The sequence below is a fragment of the Marmota monax genome, unplaced genomic scaffold (genome assembly GCF_021218885.2).
Source record: "Marmota monax isolate L192 unplaced genomic scaffold, Marmota_monax_Labrador192_F-V1.1 WCK01_AAM20220418_F8-fsc00092, whole genome shotgun sequence".
Taxonomy (NCBI): Eukaryota; Metazoa; Chordata; class Mammalia; order Rodentia; family Sciuridae; genus Marmota; species Marmota monax.
Window position 1 is genome coordinate 2,471,645 of NW_026692583.1, and position 27,685 is coordinate 2,499,329.

General features: G+C 49.9%; 2 protein-coding genes and 1 long non-coding RNA gene across 8 annotated transcripts in view; 2 read left to right on the forward strand and 1 right to left on the reverse strand.

The window, feature by feature from the left end:
- Window positions 1-10,939, forward strand: LOC124093595 (4-hydroxyphenylpyruvate dioxygenase). 5 transcript variants are annotated; one of them, XM_046446121.2, is made up of 15 exons: window positions 9-104; window positions 218-244; window positions 407-628; window positions 739-801; window positions 1,334-1,438; window positions 1,878-1,920; window positions 2,074-2,156; window positions 3,309-3,398; window positions 4,428-4,531; window positions 4,913-4,990; window positions 5,654-5,816; window positions 5,938-6,009; window positions 7,939-8,061; window positions 10,451-10,567; window positions 10,645-10,939. In XM_046446121.2, the coding sequence occupies exons 5-15, from the start codon at window positions 1,358-1,360 to the stop codon at window positions 10,726-10,728; spliced, it is 1,038 nt and encodes a 345-aa protein (XP_046302077.1). In that variant the 5' UTR covers window positions 9-104; window positions 218-244; window positions 407-628; window positions 739-801; window positions 1,334-1,357; the 3' UTR covers window positions 10,729-10,939. The 5 variants fall into 5 exon arrangements, 4 of the variants coding, with proteins under 4 accessions (XP_046302075.1, XP_046302077.1, XP_058435829.1 ...); XM_058579846.1 differs by having other exon boundaries at window positions 407-573; XM_046446119.2 differs by lacking the exon at window positions 407-628 and having other exon boundaries at window positions 5-104.
- The window catches only part of LOC124093596 (uncharacterized), a 27,335-nt gene continuing 10,308 nt past the window's right edge, over window positions 10,659-27,685 (reverse strand). The window contains exons 1-3 of one of the 2 annotated variants that reach the window (XR_006852004.2): window positions 15,704-15,975; window positions 13,652-13,710; window positions 10,659-12,492 (exon numbers count right to left, since the gene is read on the reverse strand). This is a non-coding gene — a long non-coding RNA (uncharacterized LOC124093596). Of the gene's footprint in view, window positions 12,493-13,651; window positions 13,711-15,703; window positions 15,976-27,685 lie in introns of those variants that run through there. The other variant, XR_009226912.1, reaches the window with a different exon arrangement.
- LOC124093594 (4-hydroxyphenylpyruvate dioxygenase-like) overlaps window positions 24,675-27,685 on the forward strand; it is a 10,162-nt gene continuing 7,151 nt past the window's right edge. The window contains exons 1-6 of the mRNA XM_046446118.2: window positions 24,675-24,750; window positions 24,864-24,890; window positions 25,318-25,380; window positions 25,682-25,786; window positions 26,212-26,254; window positions 26,407-26,489. Coding sequence (XP_046302074.1) covers window positions 24,748-24,750; window positions 24,864-24,890; window positions 25,318-25,380; window positions 25,682-25,786; window positions 26,212-26,254; window positions 26,407-26,489 — 324 coding nt within the window. The 5' untranslated portion in view covers window positions 24,675-24,747. The remainder of the gene's footprint in view (window positions 24,751-24,863; window positions 24,891-25,317; window positions 25,381-25,681; window positions 25,787-26,211; window positions 26,255-26,406; window positions 26,490-27,685) is intronic.

The window sequence follows — 27,685 nt, forward strand, 5'->3', positions numbered from 1 at the left end:
AGGGGCAGGCCCTGCGCCCTGGTAAATACAGAGCTCTGTCCAGCACTCCCAAGAGCTGTGCGTCCCTGTCTTCCTGGCAGGAAGCTTGACCCAGATCAGCCATGGTGAGGGTCTGCCTAGGGCCATGGTGGCTCCCCGGGGGATGAGGACCTGCCATGAGACTTCAGCAATGCCTGTCCCCCTGGCAGAGCCTCACTGTCTTTTTCTTTCTCCTTAGACGACCTATAGTGACAAAGGAGCAAAGGTGAGCAGGAAGGGAATGGGGGACCTGGGTCCAGAAGGGTGTCTGGGCTGGGGAGACCAGCATGTGAGCACAAAGTGGAGAGGAACAAGATTGGGGGTCTGATAATACCTGGACTCCCCGAGACTGGCTGGACTCACTTGCACCCTCCTGAAAAACTGTCAGCTCTTCTTAATTCATCTGCTGACCTCTTAACGTCATCTGGAAGCTCTGGCTAAGTCTCCCTTCAATCCCTGCTGCTGTGGCTGTTCCTCCTGGGAAAGCTGGGCTGCCTCCTGAGGGGCCTTCCCAGTCCCGGACACTCCTGCACACTCCAGGGACTCAATTTCTACGTGAGCAGTGTCTCCTGAGGCCAGGCAGAGCTCGGAGGGTTTTGGCCTCTCCTAGGTGCTGGGGGCTGAGTCTGGGCGAGGGAGAGGGCAGGGGAAACCTCTCCACCTGCACTTCTCTAGACCTCCTTCCAGGGACTCAGCCTCCCTCCTTCTCTCCTCCTGCAGCCGGAGAGAGGCCGATTCCTTCACTTCCACTCTGTGACCTTCTGGGTTGGCAATGCCAAGCAGGTAACCAGGACAAGGTGTTGAAGTGGGCAGAGGACACGCAAGAGGGGCCTCCTGGACCAGGGAAAGCCCCCAGCTGGTCTGAAATTGGCTCTTGAAAGGGCAGGATCAGGGCCCAGTTGGGACCCAACACTTTGGACCCCAGCAGAAAACTTCTTTGGAGCCAGGCATGGTGGCACACGCCTGTAATCCCAGTGAATAGGGAGTCTGAGGCAGAAGAATCATGAATTCAAAGACAGTCTCAGCAATGGTAAAGTGCTAAGCAACTCTATGAGACCCTGTCTGTAAATAAAATACAAAATAGGGCTGAGAATGGGGCTCAGTGGTTGAGTGTCCCTTAGTTCAATCCCCGGTACCCCAAAAAGAAAAAAAAAAAAAAGGAAACTCCTTTGAAGACAGAATATACTACAGAGCAGCCTTTTCCCCAGTGCAGTCTCAGCTCCTGAGCAAGAGGGCAGGCAGGGGACAGGGACTCTCATCTGGGCCCCAGGCAGGTTCTCCACCCTCACGAACACTGTCACCTCTCTGTCTTTAGGCTGCCTCCTTCTACTGCAGCAAGATGGGCTTCGAGCCACTAGCCTACAGGGGCCTGGAGACGGGCTCCCGGGAGGTGGTCAGCCATGTGGTCAAGCAAGGAAAGGTGCATCTACACCCCAGGGACCCCTTGTTCTTAGAGCTCTCTTGGGGGCTCTAACGTGGTCGGCACCTTTGCAACAGGGACCTTCCCAGGCGAGTCTCCTCAGCCTGGTCCAGTGCTGGCCCCACAAGTTCAGCAAGCCAAGGCCATAGGTGTAGGGAGTTTCAGCAGAGTTGTGGCCCATGAGGTCCTGGGAGTTCTTCCCCAGGGGACCCAATAGCTGATCATGGGTCCTAGGGGTGGCACAGGAGAAAGTCCCCAACCCTCAGGACCAGGGGGAGAGGCCAAGGCAGAGAAGAAGCTAGAAGCCGGGATTCAGGAGTCCTGCATGGCTAGCCCCCTGCTCCACCAGGGATTTGTGGGGGTGAGCAGGATGGAGGGGAGGTGCACCTGCCCACACTCCCCTTAGCCACCAGTCACACCCCCTTCTCCACCATGGTAGATTGTGTTTGTCTTCTCCTCTGCACTCAACCCCTGGAACAAAGGTGAGGGGCCCCGGGGTGGCAGCAGGGCTGTTGGAGGGGGTCAGGGGTCAGAGGGCAGAGCCTGGGAAGGGCACGAGGGGGGCTGAACCCAGAAGGCAGAGAGCCTGTCCAGGGGCCTTGAACTCCAGTGCCAGCGCTCCCTGCCGACCACAGAGATGGGCGACCACCTGGTGAAACACGGGGATGGCGTGAAGGACGTGGCTTTCGAGGTGGAAGACTGTGACTACATTGTGCAGGTGAGAATGTACCTGGGCTGGCCTGGGAAGAGGCCTTAGGCGCAGCCCGCTCTCTGTGGGTCCCAGGGACCCTGTCAGTCAGGGCTGGATGTTGGCGTGACATACCTAAGTCCTAGTGACAGAAACCCTGCCCCTTACTGTGTATACTCACTTTCATGTTCATTTTCCACACCTGTAATGGGGATAGTCATAGCCTGCACCTCACTGAGTTTTAAAAGAGGAAATGGAGTCAGGCGTGGTGGCATATGCCTGTAATCCTAGCAGCTTAGGAGGCTGAGGCCAGGAGTATGAGGGTACCAAGTTCAAGGGCAGATTCAGCAATTTAGTGAAGCTCTAAGCAACTTAGGGAGACCTTGCCTTAAAATAAAAAATAAAATAAAAAGTGCTGGGGATGTGGCTCACTGATTAAGAACCCCTGGGTCCAATCCCTGGTGCCCCAAAACTAAAACAACCAACCAACAAATAAATAAATAAGAGAGAGAGAGAGATCACAATTACCATTTCTGGATTATGACTCTGAACCAAATGCAGCCCTAAAGACAATTGAGGCCTGGGTTCAATCCCCAGCACTGAAGGAAAAAGAAAAAAATGGTGGATTGGAGGTTCAGAGTAGATTCCAGAGCTAGCATGACTGGGTCTGGGTCTTCCCAACTGTGTGAGTTCGTGTTCCTTGCTGTAGAAGGCAGACAGGGCTGCTGTGAGAACTGCCAAGGTGCATCCCCAGAACAAGCCTGGCCTGGGTGTCGCACTGGCCTGCAGTAAGCAAGGGCTTGCTAAATTAAGGCACAGACCTGGCATGCAGGGCTCGTGGCACAGGGCCCAACACACAGAGGTCACTTCAGAAATGTCCACCCCCATTCTCACCCCCATTCTTCTTTGTACAGGGAGGGAAGCTGAGGCCTGGAGGGGGAGGAGGGCCACAGAGTGAGTTAGGAGAAGCAGACACACCCACCAGCTTTGTCTCCCAAGCCCCAACTCTGAGCCTGGTCCTCAGTTTCCCTTCTTGCTCAACGGGGATGAGGCACACTTTGGTGGGGGAGACAGGTGACATTGCCATGTCAGAACCACATAGAAACCAACCCAGCCAGAGCAGCAGGCCAGGACTCAGGGGCCCCAGCCCTCACCAGCTCCCACTGCTCCATCTCCCTGCAGAAAGCCAGAGAACAGGGGGCCAAGATAGTGCGGGAGCCCTGGGTGGAGGAAGACAAGTTTGGGAAGGTGAAATTTGCTGTGCTGCAGACGGTGAGTTCCCTTTGATGTCCCTGCCCCTCCTGCTGCCAGAACCCACTGAGATGCCAGGATGCTCCTAATTCACCCCATTACACCATCCACTCATGGGCCTCAGAACATGGGCTTCCCCCTGGGCTCTGTCCTCCCAAAGTGCCTGGCAAGAGTGCAGAGGTGGCAGGGGCCACCAGCCACCCTTCCCAGGTTCCCCTGCCCCCCCCAGTGGGAGGTGACGGCATGGGGGCATCAGTTTTGTGCAGGGGATTGTTCGAAAGGAGAGAAGGGTGGGCCTGGGAAGCCACGCCCCACACTAGCTGTGAGTCCATGGACAGACCAACTTCCCTCTCTGCGATTCAGTTTAAATAAGCAAGGGTGGAATTGGACTCCTGTGTGACCTGGGGCACACTAGTGAACCATCCTGTGGCTCAGATTTTTCAGCTAGAACCCCTCCCAGGGCCATTGTGAGGGCTGAGTGTGACCATTGGCGTAGAACACTTAGAAGAGCAGAGCCTGGCACACCGTAGGCACTTGGCAGAGATGACTGATTCTGCAGCCCCATGCTGCTGTAGGACAGAGACGATCACCTTGGGTAGGAAGAGCATTATGCCTGTTGAACACCCTTCAGCATTAGAGCTGATGCCTCCACAGACACCATGATGAGCGACACAGCATCCCTGTCCTCACAGGGCTTCTGGTCCGCTGAGGCAGGTAGACTGTGATGGAAACTCCTAAGTGAATGACAGATGGCAACAAATGCCAGTCAGGGGAAGTGAATTTCTTTTTTTTTTTTTTAACACTTGTTTTTTAGTTATAGGTTGACACAGTATTTTTATTTTACTTTTATGTGGTGCTGAGGATCAAACCCAGTGCCTCACGCATGCAAGGTGAGCACTCTACCAATGAGCCACAGCCCCAGGCCAGGAGAAATGACTTTCCCAGGATCACAAGTTGACTTAGGAACCCAGGGCTGGGTTGGGGCCATGAAAAGGCCCATCAGTGGTGGGTGGGGGCACAGGGCTGAGCCAGTCTGCTTCCCACCCCTAGTTTGGGGACACCACCCACACTCTGGTAGAGAAGACGAACTACAGCGGCCGGTTCCTGCCTGGATTCAAGGCCCCCCTGCTCAAGGACTCCCTGCTTCCCAAGCTGTGAGTGCCCCAAGCTACAGGAGTGGGGTGGAGAGCCTGTCCCCCTCCTCCATGTGGACTGGGCTTCTGGGATGGGGCCAAGCTCCTGGCGGCCGCTGGAACCCTCTGAGGGCAGAGAGCAAACGGGCCCCAACACCTGAGGGCCCCAGGTCCCATCCCAGCCTCCTCCCTCCTCAGCCATTGGACCTTGGGCAGGGCACTGGAGTTTTCGATGGCCCCGCATCTTCATCTATAAAGTAGGGGTTGCACTAATGAGTTAGTTAAGCACTTTCCTCCCCAGTAAGAGCTGCATAGGTGTGAGCTGTGGCTATGATGGGGGGGCAGTGGTGAGATTTGGGGGGGCAGCCTTCTCAATGCCCCTCAGTGCTGTCCTTTTCCTAGGCCCAGGTGTGGTCTCGAGATCATCGATCATGTTGTCGGAAATCTGCTTGATCATGAGATGTCGTCTGCCTCAGAATGGTGAGCCCTGTCCCTCCCCACAAGGGCCCTGGCCCCAGTCCTTGTACCAGGTGGAAAGGAGCACAGGTAGGTGGGAGGTGAACCAGGGCCAGCCCTTCAGTTATTCCCCATACATCTGTCCCCTGAAGAATGAGAGGACCAGGGACTACAGCAATCCACAGCCTCCGCCCATGAGGAACTGCAGGGGTGTCCCTTCCAGTGAGTGGGGGGGGGGGGGCAGACTGCCTCTACCTGACTTGGTCTGCTTCCTGCTGGCCTCCTACAGCGGGAGGTGGGGACAGACCAGAGCAGAGAGCAGAGACCTGAGCTCCTTTTAGAAAAAAAACAATCCCAACTGACTGGCTCTGACCATAACATTAACATACTCCTGAGGCAGAGCCCTGGGTGACCATGGCAGTGGCAGTTAAAGGCCAGCAGGAGGCACAGGAGCCCCCTGCCCCACCCAGTCCCCCTACCTGAGCATGGCCTCCTATGTGGCTTCTGATATAAGACACTTTATTTCCACCTTGAGGAAAACTGTCACAACAAGGGTAAAGACCTACAGATTGTCATCTCCCTTCTGGAGCCCCCTTGGGGACATGTTCTGGAGGGTGGAAGTGGGAGCAGGGGAAGCCAGTCCCAGGCCAGAACTCAGAGCAGATGTGTCCCGCCTGCCACCTGCAGGTACCTGAGGAACCTACAGTTCCACCGCTTCTGGTCTGTGGATGACACACAAGTGCACACAGAGTACAGCTCTCTGCGCTCCATTGTGGTGACCAACTATGAGGAGACCATCAAGATGCCCATTAATGAGCCCGCAATGGGCATGAAGAAGTCCTCGATCCAGGTGCGGCCCTGCCTGGGTGGAGAAGGAGAGAGGAGGGAAGAGGCTTGAGGCCTCCGGCAGGGCAGGGCAGGGGTGTGGGGAACAGAAGCAATGAAAGGGGCCTCCTGTTCGCCTTTCCCAGGAATATGTGGACTATAATGGGGGAGCTGGAGTCCAGCACGTCGGTCTCAAGACCCAGGACATCATCACAACGGTTAGAACAACATCCCCGGTCTTTTTTTTTTTTTTTTAGTTGTAGTTGGACACAACACCTTTATTTCACTTGTTTATTTTTTTTTTTTATGTGGTGCTGAAGATAAAACCCAGAGTCTCGCATGTGGGAGGCGAGCGCTCTACCACTGAGTCACAACCCCAGCCCACCATCCCTGGTCTTAAGACTCCTCTCTTCAGCTCCAGGGAAATTCTCTGCAGAATGGGGAGGGAGGGGGCAGTGGCAGTCTGGGGTTCCCTTCTCCAGCCTAGAGGGCTGACAGGGTTCCTTGCCTGGTTCCTGCAACTCCTGCTGCCACCCCCATCCAGCATGGGCAGCTGACCTAGGTTTACGAGTGTGAATTTGTGGTGAAGCAAAATAAAACACAGACACAATTTACATTTACACAAGCTTCAGGATGGCTTCCCCAGGCTCTGGGCCTCAGGCTCCAGAAGGCAGAGAAAGACAAAGTCAGGAGAGGCTGATGAGAGAGAGAGCATGTTGGGAAGTGAGCTTTTATTTGGGGGAGCACTGTTCTTAGAAAGTTCCACCCCCCAAAAAAAGAGCAGAAAGTGTAGAATTACAAGGGGGCAGGTGAGTGTAACTCAACCTCAGAAGTATGCCTACACCTGAAGACCTTGCTATCTGAGCTGGGACAAGGCCCAAGTCACTACAAAATGTAGTGATTGGTCAGAGCCTCGTGCTTCAGGACTGGAAGATGTGATCATTCAAAGCGGGTCCCCACACCTGTGTAAGTAATCCCTACCCACCTCACTTGGAAGAGTTTGGTGTCTCTAGAACATTCTGGGCTTTAATGGTGGCAGATGCCAGAGGATAAGGAAGACTGCATCCTGCTCCCAGATCTGCAAGTCCCCATTTGTCTCTGGGGCACTCAGCAGCCTTCTTGGGCTTCAGCTGCTTCACCTTGAAAATATGGATATTATACTACAAGATCAGACTTGTGCTTTCCTCCAAATTAAGCACCCTGTGTCTGTGGCTCTGTCCCTTGGGGAGGCGGGTCCTGCCTAGTCCTTAAGGGGAAGAGCCTGGACTGTCCCATCCAATCCTTTGGAACTTCATTTGTATCATGCCTGTTGAGGCTCTGCCATGTGCTAGGTGCTATTTTAGGTATGTGGGACACATTAGTAACAGTTTCTGCTCTTATGGAGAAAAAAAGCAAATTAAATAAATAGGTGGTGTGAGAGGTCTGGAAGAATCCAGGTGGGATATGGGGGAACAAGGGTGGGGGATTTTCACCTTTAAAGTGGGTGAAGGAAGGTCACATACGGAAGGAGACTTTTGAGAATGCAAAGGGTTGGAAGGACAGAAGCCCGTGGAAATCTCTAAGAAGGACCCCGGGCAGGAGGGATGGCCCAGGCAAAGGCCCTGAGATGGACATCTTCCAGGAAGGTTGCAGGAACAGCAAGGAGATCATCAGTGTGACTGGAACAGAATGAGCAAGGGAAAGAGAGGTGGGAGATGGAGTCTAAGGTGGAAGTGGGGGCAGCTGGTGAGGGCCTGGCAAGAACCTGGAATTGGACTCTGAGATGAGGCACCACCCCGAGGTAAGCACTGAGTGGCATGATTTGGCCTGTGTTTGAATAAAATCCACTCTGGCTTCTCTGCTGAGAACAGATACTTAAATCTCTCGATGCCTGTTTCCCAGCTATGAAATGCACAGAGCAGGATTGCTTCAGGGACAGGATGAAGCAAGACTAGAAAGACAGGCACATAATGGGTGCTCTGTGAACATCATGGATCCCTACTCTAATGGGACTCAGACAAGGACAGAAGGGGCTGAGGCCACTTGCATCTTGGCACTCAGGAGAGCAAGGACAGGGATCCTGCCTCCTCATGGCCCAGCAGCTCCACCTGGCTTAGGGACATTGAGCCTGGAAAGACAAAGGCTAATCTCAACCTGCTCTGCGACAGATTCGCAACTTGCAAGAGAGAGGCATGGAGTTCCTGACTGTACCATCAACCTATTACAAGCAACTTCGGGAGAATCTCAAGACAGCCAAGATCCGGGTGAAGGAGAGCATTGACGTGTTGGAGGTGAGGCCCAGCAAGATGCTAGGCCACAGGCAATGTGAGCCCTGAGTTCCATCTGGCCTCCCCCATCCTGCAGCAGACACAGGCACACAGAGGGAAAACCAGAAAGGAACAGAGTGTGTGTGTGTGTGTGTCAGTGCCATGTAAAGTTAAAACAGGCAACCTAGGGCTACGTTACAGGAAGTGGCGAACTTTTGAGAAGGTGACTTTAATGGAAAGCTATATAATAAGAGGGACCTGGCCAAGAGGTAAGCTAGGAAGAGCATCCCAGCAGAGGGAAGAGCAGATGCAAAGGTGATGGGGTGGGAGCAAGCTCCAAGTGCCTGAGGAGCAGGAGGAAGGCTCCTGTGGATTGAAGACAGCATCTGAGAAGAGGTGTACCAAGGCAGAGTAGGCGGGGTCCGGTTCCTCTTGGGGGCTCTTAGGATGCAGTTTTGTACTTCTTTAGCCACAAAGCATTGAAGGTTTTTTGGTTTTACTTTTTTAACAGCTAATTGGTACAGAACTCATATTAAATGGTTATCTCTCGCTATTTGCTAAAATCAAAATCAACATCAATTTTAGAATATTTTCAACACCCTGGAAAGAAACCTTGATCCTCTTAGTCATTACCTCCCAACCCCTCCACTTCCTTCCTCCCATGCCACCGTAACCCTAGGCAACCACTAAACTACCTTCGGTCTTGCAGATTTACCTAGTCTGGAATTTCACATAAATATAATGATACAGCATGTGGTCTGTTATGACTAGGGTTTGTTTGTTTTGGTACCAGGGAATGAACCATTGAGCCACATCCCCAGCCTTTTTTATCTTTTATTTTGAGACAAAGTCACTGTAAGTTGCTTAGGGACCCACTAAGTCCCGAGGCTGGCTTTGAATTTGTGATCCTTGTGCCTAAGTCTCCCAAGAAGCTGCACTAGGGGGCCCAGCATGACTGGTTTTCTTTTTCACTTGCATAATGTTTTCAAGATTTATCTACTTTTAGCCTATGTCAGTACTTCATTCCTTTTTGAGTGTATAGTGCTGAGCATTGACCCCAGGACCTCAAACATACTAAGCTACACCCCCAGCTCTACTTCATTCCTTTTTTTTTGGTTGAATAGTATCCCACTGCACTGATGGATCACATTTTGCTTATCCATTCATCAGTTGGTGGATATTTGGGTTATTTCTAATTTGGGGCTATTCTTAGTTTTATTTTCACAAATTAGGTAGTTCAGTCCATGATTTTTTATTGGCACATTATAATTATACAAATGCAATTCATGGGGCTGGAATTGTGGCTCAGAAGATAGAGCACTTGACTAGCATGTATGAGGCCATACATATAAATAAATGAATAAAATATAAATAAATGAATAAAATAAAGGTCCATCAACATCTAAAAAATAAAATTAAAAAATAATGCAATTCAAGTTTACATATTCACATATGCACATAAGAGAATAATATAATTTTATTTTGTGGCAATTAGGAATGACTCTGCTATGAACACTCATGTGCAAGGTATTGTGTGGATGTATGTTCTCATTTCCCTTCAGTATGTGCCTGGGAGTGGCGCTGCTGGGTCACAGGCTAACTTTATGTTTAACCTTTTGAGAGAGAGTCAGGCTCTGTTTCAAATAGGTGTACCATTTTGCCGCAGTCTGGCCCACAGGAGGCACTTGTAGGTTCAAACAGGAAATACTTTATTGCCCGTACTCTCACTGGCACTCTATGCGCACTCCCCAGGAACTCTCCCCGCCCTCAACCGGCTCCTTGAGAACTCAATGGGAACTCAGGGAACTCCGCTAGAACTCAAAAGTAGCGGGTGCCTGAGACAGCAGGAGCCACCCTATTGCCAGACAGCAGGGACCTATATACAACTGAATACACAGCCTGTTTCAATCCAGCATCATCCAGTCACAGCAATTATACACAGCTTAACTTAATTATCATCATCTTAATGGCTCCCTGGCTTCACCTCTCAATCGCTCCTTCTGGCAAAATGCCAGGCACCATCCTGACTCAACACCATTTTACATTCACGCAGCAATAGGCAAGGGTTCCCATTTCCACGGAGGATTTTTGGGTTTTGGAAGAGGTAGTGGGGACTGAAGCCAGGGCCTCATTTTAAACAGATGAGTGAAACAATCTAATCTGAGGACTGCAGGAAGAATGGAGTTGTAAGGAGACAAACCCAGCAGCAGGCCTGGCTGGATGATTACTTAGCAAGTGCTGCAGCAGAAGGGTGGTAACACAACAGTTTGGGGATATATTTGAAGGGGCCAGGAATTGCTGGAAAAAAAGTTTTTCTTGGTGCTTGGGGCACCCAGGTCCCTTGGACTTTCTAAGGATCCCACCGTGCCAGGCTAGAAGGAAAGGCTAGCTTTCTGCCCTGTCTCTCGCCCAGGAGCTGCAAATCCTGATGGATTATGACGAGAAAGGCTACATCCTGCAGATCTTCACCAAACCTATGCAGGACAGGCCTACACTCTTCCTGGAAGTCATTCAGCGCCACAACCACCAGGTAGGCCCTGAGCAGGGACTGCAGGGAGCATCATCGGCTTTCTGGGTCCCCAGCTCACCTGCTGTCTCCCGCTCCAGGGTTTTGGAGCCGGCAACTTCAACTCGCTGTTCAAGGCTTTGGAGGATGCGCAGGAGCTCCGAGGCAACCTCACCAATTTGTAGTTCGCGGGGATGTTGGTCAGCACACAGGACCCGCCCACCACAAGTCATGCCCCTAACCTGGAATATGCTCAACCCTCCCACTGGCATCTCCCTTCAGACCCCGTCCACCAAACGACTTCCTGGAGCAAGGCTCCACCTATCCCACGACCACGCCCTCTTACTTGATCTGTTCCTGCCCTTATGAGTAAGGAGTAAAGCACACTCAGTACTATGCAGTGCGGGAGTTTGCGCCCGGGAGGAGCAGTGGCGCCCCTTTGCCGCCAGCACCGAGGCGTCTTGGAGGCATCTGCCTTAGGGGATCCCTGCGCCCTGCGACCCAAGCCAGCGTGGGGTAGGGTGCAAGCGCTTTGCTAAGCGGGACTGCGCTGGTCGGGTGGCAGGGGTGGGGAGATTTCTGGAACGTGGGGACGGGGAGCCTACAATCTAGAGGAAAGGACGGTAGTACCGTTTCCTAGAAGACAATCAAGCAGGTCTGAGATTGAGAGGCGGTGGAGTTGGGAGGAGGACTAATTCAATCAAGGGAAAGCCCCTCTGAGAAGGTGACTATGGGGAGCCGCTCAGGGAAATCCATGGAAAGTAAAGGCAGCTGCAAGAGGGCTGGGGATACAGCTCAGTTGGCCGAGTGCTTTGCCTTGCATGCACAAGGCCCTGAGTTCAATCCCCAGCACCACACACACACCAAAAAAAAAAAAAAAAAAAAATGATAGCAGCAAGAGATAAGGTCCCTAGGTGGGACAGAAGATGGCAGCATCATGACTGGTGGCTTTATGACTGCTAAAGATGCACCGTCTTGGATTTGGTTACCTGGTGTCCAAACCTCTGAACAAGGGAGAGGGGAGAATTAGCCAAGGGACTTTCAGAAGGGACTTTCAGAAGGGACTTTCAGGGCGCCATCCTTGTAGGGCAACCAGAGGACACAGGACAGGTAGGAGGGATCTGAGCCACTCAGCTTCTACCCTGCACCCTCACATGACAGTCCACAATGTCCCACACAATGCCACTGCATCCGCCCTTGTCCCCAGTAAGAAATCTTCATACTCAGCCACCAGCAACCCTTCCAAAAGAATGAGGCAATTGGTCCTAAAACCCTTGAAAGGCAAGTATTTCGTCAAAAGAAAAAAAAAAAAAAAAAGGTGGGGGGCAGTGTTAGAGGAATAGCTCAGCAGTAGAGGGTTTGCCTAGAATGTGCTGGACAAGGCCCTGGGTGCCATCAAACCCAAGCACAGCAAAAACAAACAAAAAAATCACACAGCAAAGAAGAGATGTTCAGGGGACGCATTGGGTCCCTTTTCCTTCTGCCTTTTTTTGTTGTTGTTGTTCCAAGCATTGGACTCAGGGGCACTCAACCACTGAAACACATCCCTAGATGGGCTTCATTTTTTGGTGTTTTTTTTAAATTTTTTTTTATTTATATATGACAGTGGAATGCATTACAATTATTACACATATAGAGCACAATTTTTCCTATCTCTGGTTGTATACAAAGTATATTTACATGAATTCATGTCTTCATACATATACTTTGGATAATAATGATCATCACCTTCCACCATCATTTCTAACCCATGCCCCCTCCCTTCCGCCCCACCTTTTACTTTTTTTTTTTTTTTTTTAACACAGGGTCTCAACAAGTTGCTTAGCACCTCACCTTGCTGAGGCCAGCTTGGAATTCGTGATCCTCTTGCCTCAGCCTCCCAAGCTGCTGGAATTACAGGCATTCGCCATACACCCGATCCTTCTGCTTTAAATGCTTGACATTCCTCCCTGAGAACATGTAACCTCAGAATTAGTACAGGTGGATCTCTGTGTAAGGAAAATAATCTGAGTTAATATTATGGGGGAAATTTGAGGTATTCTGTTTTCAGATTAGAGAAAATAACCAAGGTTTCTGGGATCATGAAATTCAAAAATGAAAAGAACATGGGAGAGAATCAAGATGGACAGGGGCCAGGCCCATGCAAAAATAGTCTCCTTCTATCCCCACAGCTTATGCAAAGGGAAGTTCTAAAACCCACAATTTGGTGGTTTATAGGCCAAATATGGCCCACGGATGTACTTTATTTTGCCTGCATGGTTTCAAACAAGTTTGCAACAACATTGTAGAAAATTGTGCCATTTCACGGCTGGGGATGTAGCTCAGTTGGTAGAGTGCTTGCCTTGCATGTACAAGGCCCTGGGTTCAATCCCCAGCATTACACACACAAAAAAGAAAATAAGTTGTGCTATTTCAGCTGGGCTGCTCAGGAGGCTAAGGCAGGAGGATCTCAAGTTCAAAGCCAGCCTCAGCAATTTGGCAAAACCTGAGCAATTCAGTGAGACACTGTCTCTAAAATACAAAAAGGGCTGGGGATGTGGCTCAGTGGTTAGGCACCCCTAGGTTCAATCACTTTTACCAAAAACAAAAACCAAAAAAAAAAAAAAAGAAAGAAAGAAAGCAAGAAAGCTGTGCTATTCCATATACAAATTCTGCTTCTTTGTGGAACAATCAGAGAACTCTGGGCTTGTCTTCCTGTGGAGCAACAGGCAGCCAGTGCTAAGTGTAAAAACCTCTTCAGACCCATATGAAGGATCTTAACTCTGGGCAGAGCAGTCCCACATTAGCTGGGCTCAGGCTATGAAGCCAGACTGACAGGGTTCACAGCCCCAATCATCCTGTTGCCAGCTTTGATTTTTCTAGAAAAACAGGAAACCGAGTGCTTGTGGGGAAAATCCTCTGATTTTATAATACAAAAGGCTAATTCAAAATAATAGCCAGGCCAAACAAGTCCTGCCATTAGGCTAGTCCAGCATAGCACTGGCATTTTGATAACTGTTTCTTAACCTCAAAACAACTTATCCTACAGCTCTGTATTCCACTTCTTTGGTCAAGCCAAACTGCTCACACAAATCCCTCTGAAGAGTTTCAAAGAGGGCCTAGGCATACCTGCAATGTCACCTGCATCTGGCATCTGTGGGACACAGCCTGTCACCCTCCAGGAGCCTCTGGTACCAAAACAAAACAAACAGAAACAATGTGTGAGACCTGTCTCCAAAATCAAAACAAAACAAATAACAATAGCCAGGCCCAGTGGCACAAACCTGTAAGCCAAGCAACTCAGGAGGGTGAGATAGGAGGATTGCAAGTTTGAGGACAGTCTGGGCAATTTAGCAAGATCCTGTCTTAAAATTAAAAATTAAAGACTAAGTATATGGCTCAGTGGTTCCTAGAACCAAAACAAAATGAAACATTATATCTCACAGAGCTGGGCAAGGTGGCACATGTCTATAATCCCAGTTACTCAGAAGGCTGAGGCAGAAGGATCTCAAGTACAAGGCCAACCACAGCAACATAGCAAATACCTGTCTCAGAATTTAAAAAAAAAAGGCTGGGGATATAGTTCATTGGTGAAGTGTCCCTTTTCAATCCCCAGTACTATTTAAAAAAAAAAAATTATGAGAAGAGTTTTTCAAAAGAAAACCAATGAGGAAGAATTGCTCAACAGATTCTTACGTGTAATAAAGTCATTAAGATGGCACCATAGGGCACCCAAAGAATAGATCAATAGGAGAGTGAAAAAAAGACCAAGAATAGACCTAAGCGTGAGTGAGAATGTGGTATGTAGCAACACTAGCATTTTAAATTAGAAGGAAAGAGGGGACTATTAATAAATGGTTAGAATATCAAACTAATCATCTGGAGAAAAAGAAGTCAGCAGGTGCTCAGTAGCTCAGTCCCCCTGCAATCTCCCCAGGGTCCTCCTAATGTAGAGGCACACTGCCACAACCCAGGAACTCTAAAGGTTTAGACAAAGTCCCCAAACTTCCCTCAAGCCTGGTCATATTAACATGGCTTTCCCCTTCTCTGTGTCTTCCTATTTCCTATTTATTTTAATCTACAAATGAAGTTCTTCTTTTACCAAAATCTTTAGAGTCAAGTGACACTCTTAAAAGATGTCCCATTATCTTACTTTGGCTGTGGGGAACTGGGGTCTTCAGCTCTGTCAAGCCCTGGGGTTCCATGTCCCACCAGGGCATACTGCAGATGAAACCAGGGTTCAAACAGATTAAAGGGCAATCCTTCAGTGAAAAGCATAGATGATAAATTCCCTTGTAATGAGAGTCCATGGTAGAGACCGACCGCTGCCTACCAGGGGCAGGGTGAGGAATGGCCTCCACAGTGCTCACTGCCTCATCCCTGGAGACGGTGAACACGTGACCTGCCATGGCAAAAGGAACTTGGCAGACATGGTTATGGATCCTGAGTCGGGGAGATAGCCCTTTATCCAGGGGTCTTGACAAGTGAAAGAGGAGACAGCAGGGCGAGAGAAAGACGCGAAGACAGAATCAGAGGCTGGGGAGATGCGACGTCTTCAAGACGGAGACGTCCAGGGGCTGGGAAATAGAGGTGGCCTCCTGATGCGGGAACAGGCAAGGAAATGGGACCTTCCCTGAACTTCCACAGGGAGCCAGCCCTGCAGTCACCTTGAGTTTAGTGAGACCCATCTGCACTTCTCACCTCCAGAACAGTAGGCTCAAATTGTGTGCTTTTAAGGCAGGAAGTCCGTGGGCATTTGTTATAAGAGAAACAGAAAACCAGCACCCAGCCTCTGCTCTCTCCCAGTCCCTTAGCTAAAAGCAAATGAATGCATAAAATAATTCATTCAGGACAGTGATGCGCCTGCGCCTGCGGTTGGTCCCCAGCTTTCCTGATGGGCAGAAGGACCCATGAGGGGAAGGAGAAGTTGACACAATGGGCAGGAGGCGGGACTTGTAGGAAAGATCCTGGAGAGGGGGTGCTGCTGGCGCTGGACCTCCCCACCTCTTCCTGCCTTTTCTTTCCTGTTTGTAACATGGGCTGCCGGTGCCCGCACTGCCTGCTGCCCACGGGCCGCCCCGGGAGCGGAAGACCCACGGCCAGCGCCAGAGCGGGGCTCCCGCCTCCCGGTCTCCCGGCCCTCCCGGGCCCACGCCCGCTGCGCTCCGAGCCCCCACTCACGCCCTCCAGCACTTCGTGATTGGCCTTGATCTGCCCCTCGATCTCCTCCTTGCGACGCATCAGCACTTGGATGTCGCTGACAGTCGCCGCTCGGGCCCCCGACAAACCTCCACTCTGCCCCGCGCCCCTATCCGACATCGCAGAGCACTCTCAGGGATCCAGGACTCCGGCTTCCGGGTTACGGACCCTGGAGGAGACGGGGGCTACGGCTCCACCCGCGGGCCAAAACACCTCGACCTTCAGAGAAGGCCAGGAGAGGCGAGGGGCGGGGTTAGCCCAAGCCACATCCCCATATGAACTCGTGGTCTTAGTCCTAGCACTGGGAGGATAGGTTCTGATGCCGCTACGCCGAAGCGCACCCATACGTTGGACAGGAGCTCACGCCAGGTGACTTATTTTCGTTCGTCATTCACGCAATAAACGTTTTTGAGCGCCTGCTGTTATGTATGTGCCACAGAACTCTGCCCTGGCGCTCCAATTCAATTCTTCATGCCTTCAGAGCCCTTAAGGATTTTACAAAATACATCCAGGTTTCTTCCTCTCCCCTCAATCCAGTTCAAATCCACTCTCTTGACACTTACAGTGATCTGTATGACCTTCTTCGCCTCTCTAAGCCTCAGTTTGCTCATCTTGTAAAACGGTACACTGCGTCGATAGCACTCTATATCACAGGGCTGAACGCTTATTCTGAACGCTTCCTATCTGCACACGCTGCCCTAGGTCTGGAGTGGTGAAGGTCTGTGCAGTAGGTATTACGTCCTCTATAAATTGTGGTAAAAATACTAGCCATGAGGAGCTGGGGGCATAGTTCAAGGGTAGAGACTTGACTAGCTTGTGCCAGCACTGGGGGGGGGGGGGATGATAATAATTATTTTTCAAATACTTAAAGTATGCCAGATACTTTTTTGAAATCTGTCTTAAACGTATCAATTTAACAACCTCATGAAGCCAGGAACATTATTATCCCCGCTTGACAGCTGAGAAGACCATCTCAATAACCCACTTAGCCAATTAGCAAAAAAGGAAGCCCGCGTTCCAATCCAGCTGAACCAAACAATCAGACTTAACAGCTGCGCCCAACAGTTTGCAAAAGAAATAGAACTCTATACTAGTCCTCCTCTATTTTATGTAATCATCTCCTACAAAAAAAAAACTAACATTTAAAACAGTGACTAAAAAGAAAAAGAGAGAGCATACTAAGTGCACATTTTCGCATGTGTCCCTAATATTCTGCACTGAGCAAGACACATCACATATGAAGTATTCAAACAAGTTTGGCCTGAATCTACTCATGGAAAAACACCCAGACAAATGCAAAGCAAGGGGACATTTTTCAAAACAACTGGCCTGAAAGCTTCAGAAAGGTCAATGTTGTGAAATACACACACACACACATACAGAGAGAGAGAGAGAGAGAGAGAGAGAGAGAGAGATGGGATGGGATTAACTAGGTGTTTGCCTAGATTAAAAAAAAATAAGAGATGCAAGAACTAAGTACAATGTGTATTTATTGACTGGATTCTGTGTCTCCCCCCTCCAAAGCTATAAACAATATTCTGTTAAATAAATTTGAATATGAATAGTATATTGTTGATGTTGAATTTCTAGATTTCAGTGCTTGCACTGTGGTTATATAAGATAATATCCTGTAGTATTAATGCACAAGAGGGGAGACTTACTGCATGGGTCAGAAAAAAAAATAGATGAGTATATATTTGTACACAATTGAACAACAAAATAAATGCAGCAAAATGTAAATAATTGATCACTAGAGGAAAATACAAATGGTCTTTTTACTATTTTTTGCAAATATATTTAAGTTTAAAATAATTTCAAATAAAAAGTTAAAAAATCTTTAAACAAGTAAAAAAAGAAAACAGTAGAACTGATTACAGAAGGCCTCCTATATTTTGTTTGATCATCACTTTTTTTAAAAAAGTTCTTCAAACCTTGACCACAAAGAAAGGGGCAGGATGATGAAAAAGAGAACAACTAAATACAATGCCTATTCCTTGTGGCATAGTGGATTTTACTTTTCTTTCTTTCTTTCATTCATTCTTTTTTTTTTTTTAGTGAAAAGAAGTAGCTTTTATTATTTGGGCCAATTGGACTTTATGTTAAATTCTAGTATATCAACATTATATATTTTAAATAAGGTCATGACATAGCAATTACATAAAAGAATCTCCTTATTAAAAGTGATTAGTGATTTCTGCAACAAATTCTAAGTGGCTCAGCAGGAAAAGAAAAACACACAGGCAAGTGGGGAAAAGCAAAATGCAAGAATTTGTAAATCTGAGTGAAAGGTATACCAATGTCTGTGGAAACTGTCTTGCAAGCCTCTGAGGTTTTAAATTTTCTAAGTAAAATGTAGGGAGAGAAGATTCTCACCAGGGCCAACTAAAACCAGAGCTATTGTGCGTCACTATGACTTTTGTCATTGTCATTGTGGTTGTGATTATTATGGGAAACCTAGACCCTGTCCCTTGTACTGCTGTCATAGTTTCAAATCCATTATCCTCTCCATCTCCACTCTCATCCCTGACCCCAGTCTTTCCCTGATTGCAGCAGCCTCTGAACTGGTCTCCATTAACCCATTCCCCACAGCAACCAGAGGAACCTTTCCAAAGAGGACATGGTCACTCTGCTGCTTAAAGGACTTCAATGGCTTTCTGGCACTTTTCTTGTCCTTCAAGTCCTTCTGATGGCTGCTTGCTTTTAGGCCCCCTGCCCCACACCCTCCACTCCCTCCTTCCCCCACTCTGAACTTCCAACAGTTGCTGGCACATGGACTGTGCACTCCCTCTGAGCCCTGGGTCTCAGTGCCTGCTTGTCTCTCCCCTCGTGCATCCCAGGCCAGACTCCAGTTCCTCCTCCAATATCCTGCTCCAAAGTTCCTGGCCCTGGGAATCATTCTCTGACCCACCTCAAAGTGGACTGTTTTCTGCACTTTCTTACCCAGTGTTGTCAGCACGTTTACTTGTGTGTCCCAGGCACTGGGGACTCTCAGAGGATGTGGACATAGGCTTGTTTATCTTCAAATATTTGCCTGAATGTTCTGAGAATTCTAAGGGAAAGGTGGAGAGAAACATATGGCCCTTCACATTTTGGGCTGCTTTCCCACCTTTCATTCCCCAACAGGGCTTGTGTCTAGAAAGCCCACAGACCCAGGAGCACCTGGACTGTTGGCCTCCTCCAAACATCCTGGTCTTGCTCACCTTCATTTTGGAACAAGGAGGCCTCCAAGAGTGGAGGGGCTGGGAGGCAGAGCCAGGGACCTGGGGTTCCCCTAGGAAGACCTGGCCTGTCATAATCCACATGGCCCGACTCCGGGACTCACCAGATAGTTCATATTTCCTCTCAGCCCTAGCCTGGGTGTCAGGTGAACTGACAAGTCCATTTTCTTCTCCTCTCCTCACTTCCTCTGTCTAAAAAACGAGGGGCTGGAGTTTGTGGTCCAAAAGGGTGGCAGGTTTGTGTGAGTGGCTTGTGAAGAGTTTCTAAGAAATTTCAACTTGTTGCAGAATCAGCATGAGGCCTCATCACAAAGCAGCTGGTGCTCAGAAGGAAGTCAGAGGGGTGTTTAATGCAGGGGCTACTTACCAAGCATAGGCCATGTTAAGGGAGCAAAAAGGATGAAGCTGCCTGGGGTGGCCAGCTTGGGGGTTCATCACCACCAGGTAGCAAGGGGGACAAGGGAGGCGCTATGGTTTGAATGACCCCACCAATCCTAATGCTGAACTTTAATGCCCATCACGAGACATCCAGAGGTGGGAGTTGAAAGAGCTGACTAAGTACTGAGCCTTCATGCATGGAGACGCGATTCCTGGATTAATGGGTCATCTCAAGAGCTGTTACAAACCCCAGCTTAGTTCTGTCTCACATGTAACCCTCTGACCACGTCATGACCAGAGTCACCTCAGGACTCTGCAGGGAATCAAAACTTTGAATCTCCCAGCCTGCAGAGCCACAAGATGAATAAATCTTTATTCTTCATAAAGTATCCAGTCTCAGGTATTTTTTATAGCAACATCAAACAGACTAAGACAGGTAGGCAGCCTTGGGGAATCTAGAGGGAACTGTAGCCACCCCATAGGAAAGTGGCCTTTAGTAGGGGAACCCCGCTGTACTAAAACAACATGCAGAGAGGAAGTAAAAGGGATACCAACCACAGTTGCCAATATTTAAGCATTTGGAAAAATAAGTCAGGGAACCACACAATAAACAATTGTATTTTTATACTACAAAGTCAACTCCCCTGTATGCAGGGTACAGAGTATGCTTGAAATGACTGCATGAGAATGGAGAAAGTGGGTGGTTATGTATGTTAAATTGTTAACATTTAGTTCCTCAGCAAAGTGTGGGGCAGGGGAGAAAATAACTTTTAAGAATAGATTATTTATTAATGCTAGTTCACAGTAATTATTAAAAAGTAACAGGGCTGTGGGTATGCTTAACATAAATGGCCCTCAGGTTCAAGCTCAGCACCAAAATAATTAATGAATAACAAGAAAGAAATTTTGGGGATGGGGTTGTAGCTCAGTGGTAGAGAGAGCACTTGCCTCACACCCATGAGGCCCTGGTTCATTCCCCAGCACCACATTAAAAAAAAAAAAGAAAAAGAAAAAGAAAGATATTGTGTCCATCTACAACTGAAAAAAAAAAAAAAAAAAATATATATATATATATATATATATATATATATATATATATATATATATATATAAGAAAGAAAGAAACTGTTTGTGCTGGGGCATAGTCCAGTGGTAGAATACTTGCCTAGCATGGGGAAGCCTTGGACTTGGTCCCCACCACCTGGAAAGGAAAGAAGGAATAGTTACAGATTGAGAAGCTGCATTCAGGTGAGCTGGATCACCCTGGATGGCAAGACTTAGCAACAATTTAAATGTTTTCTTCTAGGAAATGGTTAAAGAAATTATGATACAGTCTTTCAATGGAAAACACACACATATACACAAACACACACACACACACATACATGCAGAAGCATGTGTACAAATATGTATACATATTGCCATGAAGGTATATACAAAGTATATGTAAAAATTATCTACAGAAAATATATCCATACATGTGGGTCTATGTATGACCAAACCATCCACCATGGTTGTTTATGGATAAAACATTATCAGTGGGTTTGTTTTCTTTGTCTTTTCCATCTTTTTAGTTTAAACTTAATTATGCATATTTTCTTTTTTCCTTGAATTAGCTGTATTTTTGTTGTAAATAACAATATAAAACTCATATCGGGCCAGGCTTGGTGGTGCATGCCTGTAATTCCAGCAGCTCAGGAGGCTGAGGCAGGAGGACCATGAGTTCAAAGCCAGCATCAGGAAAAGCGAGGGGCTAAACAACTCAGTGAGACCCTGTCTCTAAATAAAATACAAAATAGGGCTGGGGATGGGGCTAGTGGCTGAGTGCCCCAAAGTTCAATCCCCAGTACCCACCCATCCCTGCCCCCCCCAAAAAAAAAATAGAGCTTAGGATGTAGCTGAGTGGCAGAGCACACCTGGGTTCAATCCCTAGCACAGAAAAAAAAAAAAGGCTCATATAATTGATCACCCAGGGCTGGGGATACTGCTTCAATGATAGAGGATTTCCCTAGTGGTTGGGCCTTGGGTTTGACCTTAACCACTGTAAAATAAGAAATCAAACTGAAAAAAAAAAAATATATATATATATATATATATATATGTGTGTGTGTGTGTGTGTATTATAGAAATTATATAGATCATATATAGGTAATTATAGATTATAATAGGTAAACAAAATTATAAATAAAAGTTAAATTATGTAGAAAATGTGTGTGTGTGTGTGTGTGTGTGTAATTTCCCTACCCTGTTGGTCCTGAGCTCTGAGCAGCCTAGAGGAACAAAGTCTCACTGGGTCTGCTCTGCATTTAACACAGTACTTCGGGCGGGTGCCCACTGGGAGAAACTGAGTGAAGTGGAATCAGGTTCAGACCACAGCTGCAAAATGCAAGGGACCAGAAACAAGCAAGAGAGGCTGGAGGGGTCCAGGCCCTGTGACGTGGCCTCCCCACATCCTGCTCTGTGTGGGGATGATGCATTAAAGAATTCACAGGAGAAAGATGAAACACTTAACTCCCATGTGCCAGGCCCTGGGTTCCATCCCTAGCACTGGTAGGGAAGGAAGGCAGGCAGGCAGGGCGGGAAGAGCAGGCTGATCTTGAATGAGCAAGAGCAAACCTTTCATCATAGGCTTCTGTAAGTGACCCAGGTGGTCCAACAGATCCATGGGGTTTTCGCCCTATGTGGCCCCACAGAGGGGTGACTCCAATCTGCCACCATCATGGAGTCAGGATCTGAATCACTGGGCAAAGCAGCTGTGCCTGACTTCGGCTTGGAGTCAGTGTCAGGCACCTGGGGTCTGCGCAGCCAGGAATGCAGGGCCAGGCTGCCTGGTGGGGCCATCAGGGTGCCATGGAGGAGGGCGCCAGGGCTGCTGCTGCTGGGACTGGGACGCTCACACTCCACCCCAGGGAAGCTGCTGCTTGACTTTCAGCCTTTCATTCCCCAAACAAAGCTTCTGCCTTGTGAAGCAGTAGAACCAGGCGGGGTCATCGCCAGTGTGTCAGGCTGAGTAGAGATGCCATGGCTGCCAGCACAGCACCAGAAGTCCCCAAGAGCAGCCCCAGTTCAGTGACTTGCTAGGAGCACTCGCAGTCCTGGTTACAGCCACACGCACGCTGGGATTCACGACAGCCAAAATGCAGAGCCAAGTGAGCAAAGGGAAAGGTACACCAGGTGAAGTCACAGGAAGCCAGCGAAGCTCCCAGTCCTCAGGCCCGTGGGGTCACATGCTCATTCCTGCAGCAGCCTGTGACATGGTTTCTTCGAGGAACGCTGGACCAAGTCAGAGTCCAGGGTTCTGCCAGGTGTGGGTTGTAGGCTCTCTCTACAGAGAACAGCCCAAATCCCAGGGAAGGGGAAAACACTGTGTGTGTGTGTGTTTCTCCCCACTGTGGTGCCAAGGATCAAACCTAGGGCCTCACACATGTAGGCAAGTGCTCTATCATCCAGCTCCACTTCCACCCGCCATTTGTGCAAACCCTCTGGGCATAACCACTGTTGTCATTTCTGAAATCCAGATTCCAGGGTGCCAGCCCAGCCCCTAGTGTGTACCCTTTCTGCCCCTCAGGGTGTGGTGCAGGCTGGATCTCAGGTGCCCATCTGTTTAGAGTGACCGTTGAGCAAGGTCCCTGGAACCCACCTCTTGGCCCAGGCTGGGCACAGAGAGCAACGGCCACATCCCACTGCTGCTAATCTGTTATCACCTGAGCCCAGTCCGAGTCCAGCCCGAGTCCAGCCCAAGCCCAGCGGCATCAAAGAGGGACAAGAGTGTTCAAGACATTGGCACCTACAGGGTCCTTACCCTAGGCTCTGCCCACAGATGTCAGTGGCACCTGCAGGGATCCAGAGTGAGACTCAGAACCACAATGTTTCTGGAAGCAAAGTCCAGAGTGGAGTAGGAACACAGTCAGTCACCAACCCTGTTCAGCTGAACTGGACAGCAGCCGTTGGCCCCTGGGGTTGCTCAAAATGTGATGACTGGACAGCAAACACTGACCTTGTGCCCAGGATATTAGCCAGGCCAAGCTCCAGGATTAAGGGTTTGAGTTGGCCACACTGTGCAGGGGACTAGATATTCCTGCTGGCCTGGAAGGATGGATGGGTTGCAATGACCCCTTCTCCCCCAGGGGAACCTTCTAGGCCTGTGAGCTCCACTCTAGTTTTCTCAAATGGAAAATAGACTCAGGGAGCTGAGGTGGATGTGGGTGGTGGGGAGGCAGGAAGCCTGGAGAGCCATCTAGGAGGTAAAGAATGAGGGGGTGGGACCACCTTGCCTGCCTACAGAATAGCCCAGAAGACAGAGAAAGGCAGGGAGGGGATGGGTGGATGGGTATATGAGACCCAGCTGCAAAATCCAATGGGCTGCAGGGCAGAGTTCTGTTCTGACCCCAAGGTCACCAGCTCTGTGACCTTGGGGAAATGCATTTGCCACTCTGGCCTCAGTTTCCTGGGGACATCAATTTCTCCCATTTCGATGCAATTTAAACTGTGGGCCCCAGAGGTAGAAGCCCTGGTTCACACTCCAGTTCTGTGCAGCCACTTGCCAAGGGCACAGCCTGGGAGAGTCCTCTGTGTGTCCTGTACTCCAACCCCCAGGGTTGCTGGCCAGGGTTTCCATCATCAAAGCAATGAAGAGAGTTTCAGGGGACTGGCATGGACCCAGAGCCTGGTGGGTGATGGAGACTGGGCAGGGGCAAGGCCAATGCTCTCTTTCAATACTCAGGCCATAGCAATGTCAAGGACTCAGCCCCCATCAGGGCCCCCCAAATCACAAAGAAACAGCTATTGAGCCTGTATTCTGTGCACTGTGCAGGTCCAACTCCAAAGACTGGCACTGTATCTCACAGAAGTCCTTCCATGCTATTATGGTTCTCATTTTATAGATGCAAAAACTGAGGTGTTCCCCAGTCACACAGTACAGAGCAGAACTTAGAGCAGAACTAGAAAGCAAACCCCTGTACACGTGCTCCAACTGCCATGGATAAACCCTTTTATCCCAAAGACAGTCTAAGTGTTTGTTCTGCCAAGAGGAATTCAAGACCAGCCTGCAAATTCCTGGAGTAAGAAGTTCTCAAGCTACCACTGCCCTCAAGCTGGCCTTGGCTTCTGAGCTTTGACTCTGGATGGCAAAGATCACAAGTCCCACCCTGGGGTCCTGGTGGAAATGTAACCTGGCTCCTTGCCCTGGCTCTGCCCCCACTGCCTAGTGGACCAGGGTAAGTCACTCCCCTTCTGAGCCTGGCAGCATTGCCTTGACATTGAGGCTCAGAGGCTCTCAGACCCAAGGCCTTTGGAGCTGAGCCCACCTCCCCACCCCCAGACGGTCAGGGAGGTAGGGGCAGGCCCTGCCCCCTGGTAAATACCTGTGTCCATCACTCCCCAAAGTGCACATCCCTGTCTTCCTGGCAGGAAGCTTAACCCAGATCAGCCATGGTGAGGGTCTGCCTAGGGCCATGGTGGCTCCCTGGGGGATGAGGACCTGCCATGAGACTTCAGCAGTGCCTGGTCTCCTGGCAGAGCCTCACTGTCTTTTTCTTTCTCCTTAGACGACCTATAGTGACAAAGGAGCAAAGGTGAGCAGGAAGGGAATGGGGGACCTGGGTCTAGAAGGGAGTCTGGGCTGGGGAGACCAGCATGTGAGCACAAAGTGGAGAGGAACAAGATTGGGGGTCTGTTAATACCTGGGCTCCCCCAGACTGGCTGGACTCACTTGCACCCTCCTGAAAAACTGTCACCTCTTCTTCATTTACCTGCTGAACTCTTCATCTCATCTGGAAGCTCTGGCTAAGTCTCCCCTCAATCCCTGCTGCTGTGGCTGTTCCTCCTGGGAAAGCTGGGCTGCCTCCTGAGGGGCCTTCCCAGTCCCAAATACTCCTGCACACTCCAGGGGCTCAATTTCTAAATGAGCAGTGTCTCCTGAGGCCAGGCAGAGCTCGGTGGGGTTTGGCCTCTCCTAGGTGCTGGAGCTGAGTCAGCCTCCCTCCTTCTCTCCTCCTGCAGCCTGTGAGAGGCCGATTCCTTCACTTCCACTCCGTGACCTTCTGGGTTGGAAACGCCAAGCAGGTATAAACCAGGGCAAGGTGTTGGAGTGGGCAGAGGACAGGCAAGAGGGTCCCCTGGACAGGGCAGGCCCCCAGCTGGTCTGGGATTGAATCCTGGAATGGGGAAATGGGGGCCCAGTAGGGATCCAACACTTTGAACCCCAGCTGGAAACTTCTGGGAGGGCACAATGTACCCAAGAGCAGCCTTTTCCCCAGTGCAGTCTCTGCTTCTGAGCAAGAGGGCAGGCAGGGGACAGGGACTCTCATCTGGGCCCCAGGCAGGTTCTCCACCCTCACAAACACTGTCACCTCTCTGTCTTTAGGCTGCCTCCTTCTACTGCAGCAAGATGGGCTTTGAGCCACTAGCCTACAGGGGCCTGGAGACGGGCTCCCGGGAGGTGGTCAGCCATGTGGTCAAGCAAGGAAAGGTACGTCCACACCCCAGGGACCCCTTGCTCTCAGGGCTCTCTTGGGGGCTCTAACGTGGTCGGCACCTTTGCAACAGGGACCTTCCCAGGCGGGTCTCCTCAGCCTCGTCCAGTGCTGGCCCCACAAGTTCAGCAAGCCAAGGCCATAGGTGTAGGAAGTTTCAGCAGAGTTGTGGCCCATGGGGTTCTGGGAGTTCTCTCCCAGGGGACCCAACAGCTGATCATGGGTCCCAGGGGTGGCACGGGAGAAAGTCCCCAGCCCTCAGGACGGGGGAGAGGCAAGGCAGAGAAGGAGCTAGAAGCCGGGATTCAGGAGTCCTGCATGGCTGCCCCCTGCTCCACCAGGGGTGAGCAGGACGGAGGGGAGGTGCACCTACCAACGCTCCCCTGAGCCACCGGTCACACCCCCTTCTCCACCATGGTAGATTGTGTTTGTCTTCTCCTCTGCACTCAACCCCTGGAACAAAGGTGAGGGGCCCCGGGGTGGCAGCAGGGCTGTTGGAGGGGCCAGGGGTCAGAGGGCAGGGCCTGGGAAGGGCACGAGGGGGGCTGAGCCCAGAAGGCTGAGAGCCTGTCCAGGGGCCTTGAACTCCAGTGCCAGCGCTCCCTGCCGACCACAGAGATGGGCGACCACCTGGTGAAACACGGGGATGGCGTGAAGGACGTGGCTTTCGAGGTGGAAGACTGTGACTACACTGTACAGGTGAGAATGCACCTGGGGGGCTGGTGTTGTGGCTCAGTGGTAGAGTGCTCGCCTAGCATGCACGAGGCACTGGGTTCGATCCTCAGCACCACATAAATGTAAAATGAAGATATTGTGTTTACCTAAAACTTAAGAATAAATATTAAAAAAAAGAGAGAGAGAGAGAGAGAGAGAGAGAATGCACCTGGGCTGGCCTGGGAAGAGGCCTTAGGCGTATCTGGCTCTCCGTGGGCACAGGGACCCTGTCAGTCAGGGCTGGATGTTGGTATGACATATCTAAGTCCTAGTGACAGAAGCCTGGCCCTTACTGTGTGTCCTCGCTTTCATGTTCCCACACATGGAAAATGGGGATAATCATAGCCTGTACCTCACTGAGTTTTAAAAGAAGAATTGGAGCCAGACATGGTGGCACATGCCTGTAATCTAGTAGCTCAGGAGACTGAGGCAAGAGGATCAAAAGTTCAAGGGCAGAGTCAGCAACTTAGTGATGCTCTAAGCAACTTAGGGAGAACCTGCCTTAAAGTAACACTAGAAAGGGCTGGGGATATGGCTCAATGATTAAGTGCCCCTGGGTTTCAAACATGGGTACCAGAGAGAGAGAGAGAGAGAGAGAGAGAGAGAGAGAGAGAGAGAGAGAGAGAGAGAGAGAGAGAGATGGGGGGAGAGTGGAAATTACAATTTCTGGACTATGACTCTGAACCAAATGCAGTCCTAAAGAATGGTGAGGCCCTGGGTTCAATCCCCAGCACTGAAGGAGAAAAAAAAAAAAAAAGATGGATTGGAGGTTCAGAGTAGATTTCAGAGCTAGCATGACTGGGTCTGGGTGAGTTCGTGTTCCTCGCTTTAGAAGGCAGACAGGGCTGCTGTGAGGACTGCCGAGTGCATCCCCAGAACAAGCCTGGCCTGGGTGTCGCATTGGCCTGCAGTAAGCAAGGGCTTGCTAAATTAAGGCACAGACTTGGCATGCAGGGCTCCTGGCACAGGGCCCGACACACAGAGGTCACTTTAGAAATGTCTACCCCCATTCTTCTTATCCTCCACTCTTTGTACAGGGAGGGATGCTGAGGACTGGAGGGGGAGGAGGGCCACAGAGTGAGTTAGGAGAAGCAGACACACACACCGCCTTGTCTCCCAAGCCCCAACTCTGAGCCTGGGCCTCAGTTTCCCTTCTTGCTCAACGGGGATGAGTCACACTT